Source organism: Hipposideros armiger, unplaced genomic scaffold (genome assembly GCF_001890085.2).
Source record: "Hipposideros armiger isolate ML-2016 unplaced genomic scaffold, ASM189008v1 scaffold_106, whole genome shotgun sequence".
Classification (NCBI taxonomy): Eukaryota; Metazoa; Chordata; class Mammalia; order Chiroptera; family Hipposideridae; genus Hipposideros; species Hipposideros armiger.
Genome location: NW_017731456.1, coordinates 2,261,709 through 2,267,708, shown reverse-complemented (window position 1 = coordinate 2,267,708; position 6,000 = coordinate 2,261,709). Strand labels below are relative to the sequence as shown.

Sequence of the window (6,000 nt, the reverse complement as noted above, 5' to 3'; positions counted from 1 at the left end):
AGAATGGCACCATCATTAGCTCCTAGCAAGAACTGGTTTCTCTGTTCACCGAGTTAAAGCATGACTGGTGACAAGGGTGGCCTAAGGCATTGAAAAGTCCTTTTTGGAGCAAGCTCTTCCTCTAAATCTAGATTTTTCTGGTCAGGAATTTAAAGTAGCTCAGGTTAGTTTGATGCCACTCTCTGCTTCATCTCTTTCAGTTCTGGGCAGGGGGGCGGGAGGGGGGGAAGGGGAACCCCAGTTCCTTCTTTTCAATTAGGTTGAAAAGAGTCAACCTAATTCAGGTCCAGGTCGACTCTTTTAAAAAGTTAAAGTGTATATTCCTCATATTTATACAAAGTCCATTTTGAGAGAGAAAAGAACAAAACCACTTATTTTAGAACTACCTGAACTCTACAAACAAGTTTTAGTTGGTATGCAGAAAGACACATTTAGCCCACTCTACATTCAACCATTCACGATTAGAATGGTGAATAAAAATAGCAAAAAGTGAATTTAATAACCAGACCAAATTTGCATTATCTAAACTTCAGGAAATCAGGAGACTCCCCACCAGATAGCAAATGACAAGAGAAAGGGGAGAGTCTTGAATAACCCACAACTATTACGTTATAATCCATCCAGCAGTAAATGTAAAAAAAAAAAAAAAAGGTCTTAGGGGAATCGTACATTTACTTCATGTTGGCTTAATTTCTAACAAATATTGAGTTGGAGGAAAATATTATCTAGCTAGAATTATACGGCAGACTCTAATAAACTCTCTCTCTGTGATTGTGCCTACTTTTCCGTTCCTTCTGACCTCTCTGTACTCGGCATACGTATCACAGCACTTACCTGCTAATGCCTTCTCAAAGAGAACGTGCCTCATCTCTGAAGCCACACGCCAAGCACAATAGTTGGCACAAGCACAGGCCCAAATATCTGCTGGATAGTATTTGGGCCTGTGCTTGTACAGGGTATATGGAAACTTGTCACCATGGACATTTAAAGGTGATGCCTTTAACATCAATTTGGACAAAGGAGAATTAGAGTTCCGCTCGTTTATATGGCAATTCTTCAATGTTCTTCACAGAGCAGGTATCCTTTAAAAGTGTCAAATTTACTTCTGAGAGCAAGCAAAATGGCATTTTAAGTATAATATACATCCTAAGTCATAGGAGCTAAGATAAAAAATAATCATGTTCAGAAGAGGAAAATCTCATGAACATTCAGATGTCAAAAAATGCCAGCACAATACTAAGGGTACATAGTAAATGAGGTTATGGAAAATTGGTCTTATAAAATAAAGAGGCTAATCCATATATTCAAGTACATAAAATCAGCCCATGACTTGGAGGGATGACCCTTTAAGACTTCGCAAAGGATAAAGTTGATTAGAGCAGTGATGATTTTATAAAAATTTAAATCATGTGATACAGAAAGAAAGGTAATTTTAATTTTAGGGAGATAAAAGGTTGAAATTTGTCAACTCCTTGTTTTCCCCCATGTTATTATATGATTTTCCACACTGGCATTTTTCAAGAGTATGGACTATAGTTGGGAAAAATCTTTTCTTCTGATTTGGTGTTTATGATATAGAGCTCGTTACGCAGCCCTAGTATCATCAGCACACATTTTGCCTATGGAAATTCACAAACCCTCACTTATTTGAAGTTCCCACTCTTACTTTTCCATAAAGAGCAAAGCAAATAAGTACTGTGATAAGTTTTTGCAAAATATTATGTGATCTGAACTACACTGCAAAAGAAGGGAATAGTTTTAATTATATAGTTAGAGGAAGAGAAACAAGTGAACAGAGGTCCACAGACCAAAGGATCTCTCTAGGGAAAAAAAAAAAAGACAAAAATACATTACCCAAGATGAGTAGAAGGGACCAGGAGTCACTGAAACACGACTTTGTGCAGTGTCAGAAGCAGGACGGACACGGACTGTATACATTATGCATTGTAAATAATGTACATCGTACAAACTTAAAACCTATAATTTAAAACCTAGTGACTCGATCTAATGACAATTATTCACAGCATTATGTAGGCAAGTATGTTTAAAAAAATATTTTAATAAGCATATTCAGAATGGCAGACAGGGAATGGGAGAAGGGAATTATTTTACAGTGCAAAATTACTATGCATAATTTTAAATGCCTATTTAAATATTATTTGAAATACATTTTAAAGCTCAACAGATTTGTGTTGAACTGAGTTGCAGATTCTGAACTCTATTTGAAAACATCATAAAACAATACCATTCCAAATGAAAATGATAGTGCTTTGCTGTGGGTGAGGGAGACTAAGTAACTATTAACAAAGGCTTCTTTTCCCAATGCAATTTGTCAAGAGTTCAAGAGTTATGAAATGTACTAAATATTAAGCAAATTAAATTCATGATATTACTAAAATTTTAGTGCAATAACTTATCAAGTTATAATGGCTGCATTATGAAGAGCAAAGAGCAAACAAAGTATTGTGTGACATACCTGTATAAACACAAAATACAATTAAATATTTCTTTATGAAAAGCTGAGCATAATGTATTATAATAGTGGAATGTTTTTTGTTAGGCATACTTCAAAAAGATAAGATTAAGAAAAGACTTCCTAACATGTGCCGTATTTGCAAACATGCCTGAGAATTTACTGAAAATGTTCCTGTAATATTAGTTTACAAGAACTTCACAAACCTGCCAAACAAAATGCATATTTTATAAAAGGTGAAAATGGTGTCTCTAATATTGCAACAACTTAAAAAGTACAGCATCACTATTCATTTGAAATATTTCTATAGACCATCTTTGATAAAAGCTAGGATACTTTGGATTCGTTTAATAAAATATGATTTAGAAAATGGATTGTGACCATCTGTTAAAGCTGCCATTCTGGATAAATTAATGTTCTAGGTAAAACAAAACAAAACAAAACAACAAAAAAATTCATGCTTCTCAACACTTCCACCCAAAACTCTGATTTACTTGGATATGTATGTAATAACAGTGAAAATATATTATATGAAGTCAAGTGTTGTAAAGTGGCTTTTAACACTGTTTGGGGGAAAAGTTGTTCACATTGGTGGAGGGAAGCAGTCTAAAACTATGTTAATAGTAATACTTCATGGGGGTAAGGCCTAAACCATAACATCTCAGTGCAAACCTCTACTCAATTGCATTAGACAGTTGAGCCATTTAAAAACAAGACCACAGAAGATTTATTTTAAAAAGGCATCGGCTCTTGAACTGATGGCTGAAAATGAACTGGTAGAAGCATTTGGGGTATGCCTGTGTGATAAAAACAAGAATAGTTAATAATCTTTTATAAAAGTTTGGATATAAGTTGGTCTATCAGCTGTATGTATAAAACTACATTTTTTTAACAAGAATTTTGCACTAAAAATAAAATGGCACTCTTGCAAGGCTATGCAAATGGATGATACTATTTGTAATCACACAGAGCAAAGGTTACTGCATATCTTATTTTCATTTTGGAAATAACGCTATGAAATCTGGAAAACTGGATTGTAACTGGAAAAGTCTAAAAACTTTTCTAACTTCATCACTTTTTCCTCATAAAATCAATATTGTTGCCTGCCAACTCCTTGTTGTGCCAATTATCTAAATATCACTTGACCTTTTCCCCAGTTTATTTAATGCAAAAATGGGAAATTTCAAAATGCATATAAAAATAACTGAACAGGATTCTGGTCAGCATGATACATTTAAGCACTTAAGCCAACATTAAACTTTTGTCTTGCTTCAAAAATAATTTTGAAAATTATAGCAATGCAAAACAAACTATGCAATCTAAGTATCATGCTTAATTTCTGAATTCGCAAACTATTTGTCCTTAAGTAGAAATTTAAAAAACAAATCTTCACAATCCTTTATGAATGCTTTTACCACCTGGATAAGAAACATGACTTAGTTACTACACAAACACTTAAAAATTCAATAGAAAAACCTTAGCAAAATAAAATGAAAGCTGACAGACTCAGAATATCAATTCCTCTCATAAAAGTTTACCAACTGTACAAGTTAAGAAAATTATACAAGCTTTTGTAATAAGAAAGGACAGCTCAGTCAAGACATATGTACTGTAAAAATCTTTCAAAGGCTACAAAGAATCTGGAAAAATACAGAATGTATTTCTTAAGCCCAGATAAGAATATGGAAAGACATCATTGATGTCAACAATTTTACATACACAAACCTGACTTGGTTTATTTTTAAATTTCTATATATAAAAAAATCATGCTAGCATAACTTTCAGGATTCATAGGGGTTTCCTTAATAACGATAAGCAGAAATTTGAACTTGGTGTTTTCTTCTCTGCCATCAAATAAAGTAAAAAGTACCTTGTAGTGAACTTTTAGGATCAATACATCAAATGAGAAGGTACAGATTATCTTTAGTTGATTCAAATTTACTAAATCATTTGTTATATCCTTACAAGGGTCTTTCGAGTTTTAAAATGTAAAGTCTATAAAAGCAGCGTTATGAAATCTTACTAAAGTTAGGGCTCAATTCAAATTTTCACCAACTGCTTCAAGGAAATCAACTTTTTAAGGTAACCCATCAATCCTGAAAATTTTAGTCACACTAGAATTTATTCCAAAGAAAGTAAAACATGTCTAAAATTCAGTCATCTGTGTTTTCAAGTTCTTCAAATTTTCCATGTGAGATTGCTTCTTGGAAAAATTCAGAAGAACCTGGACTTTCTTTTCCATTGCTGTTTACCCTTCGCCTTTTGGCAGGTCTCTCACTTTTTTCATCAAAATCACTTTCATTTTTTACTGTCATATGGGCAAGTTTTGAATCAGTGGTAAGGTTATCTGTTTCATAACCATTACTATCCATATCTGCATGAAGTGGTTTCTTATTTCCACCTGTTGGTCCATTAATGTGTAACCCTTCAACTTTTACTTCTTCTTTATTTAATATTTCACCTGGTCCATTAGACGATACCCCTAAGGTAGAAGAAATATAAATGAGACTGCTAATAATAAAAAGTTACATTTGTAAACGACTATAAGACAGCTACTGGAAAATAGCTTTTCATCAAGGAAGTGAGGTATCAAATCTGTGTGGTCTGAATTCTGGCTCTATTTACCTAGTAGCTGTGTGACCTTAGGCAAGTTATTTACACTCTCTGTACTTCAGTTTCATCACATGTACAATGAGGATAATAATTTACCTTACAGGGTTATTTTGACGATTAAATAAGTTAATAAATGTAAAGAATTAATTAGAGAACAGAATTTGACATATATTAAAAGCATGTTTTGGTATTATATGACAACAAATAAGCACTGGATCCAATAGCCTAAGTAAGTTGAATTAAAGCAAAGAAATGAATAAACTATTCAGATTTAGCCAAAGGGTCCTAAGTTTCTAAAATCATGTAGAGAAAAAGAATTACTCTCTCTTTAGAAGCCTGATTTTTCTACTATTATATAAAATCAAGATAACATGACTGTATTCTTAATGTACATCTATGGCTTTTGTGCTATAAGGGTAAAGATCATGCTCTACGTTCATCTATATGGATTTAAATAATCTGTCATGTTAAAAAATCAATGCTTGTATTGTCCAAGCCTACACTTTAAAATACTAAAAGTAAACACAAATTCTTCTATAATAGGTGAGAGCACATAATTATTCTAATAAAAGCAGCAAGCAACAGTGAAAAGGTCATGTTTGAGTTGACTATAACTTGGAGTAGAAATTTTGGGGAAACTCAAAATAAAAATATAGAATGTGCCACTAAAGATAATCAAAACTCAATTAAAATAGTCAACATAAAGGATAAGCCTCAAATATTACATTTTGATCAAAGGAAATACGTATTCTATTTCCCCCAACTCAAAAGTATAATCAAAACATGAATGCACAGGGGGACTGTGCATATGATACTGAAGGAACAACTTTGTTGTAGTAAGCCCAAAGAGCTTGGTGACACTGTGATTTGGTCAAAAATAACTAAGATTTCAAGTAACTAATTTAAGTCCCTTA

General features: G+C 32.9%; 1 protein-coding gene across 11 annotated transcripts in view; it reads right to left on the bottom strand.

Moving 5' to 3' along the window:
• Window positions 1-2,039: 2,039 nt before the first annotated feature.
• The window catches only part of MIER1 (MIER1 transcriptional regulator), a 57,310-nt gene continuing 53,349 nt past the window's right edge, over window positions 2,040-6,000 (bottom strand). For all 11 annotated transcript variants that reach the window (XM_019646712.1, XM_019646705.1, XM_019646706.1 and 8 more), the window contains one exon: window positions 2,040-4,955. In XM_019646712.1, the coding sequence (XP_019502257.1) occupies window positions 4,627-4,955 (329 nt within the window). In that variant the 3' untranslated portion in view covers window positions 2,040-4,626. The remainder of the gene's footprint in view (window positions 4,956-6,000) is intronic.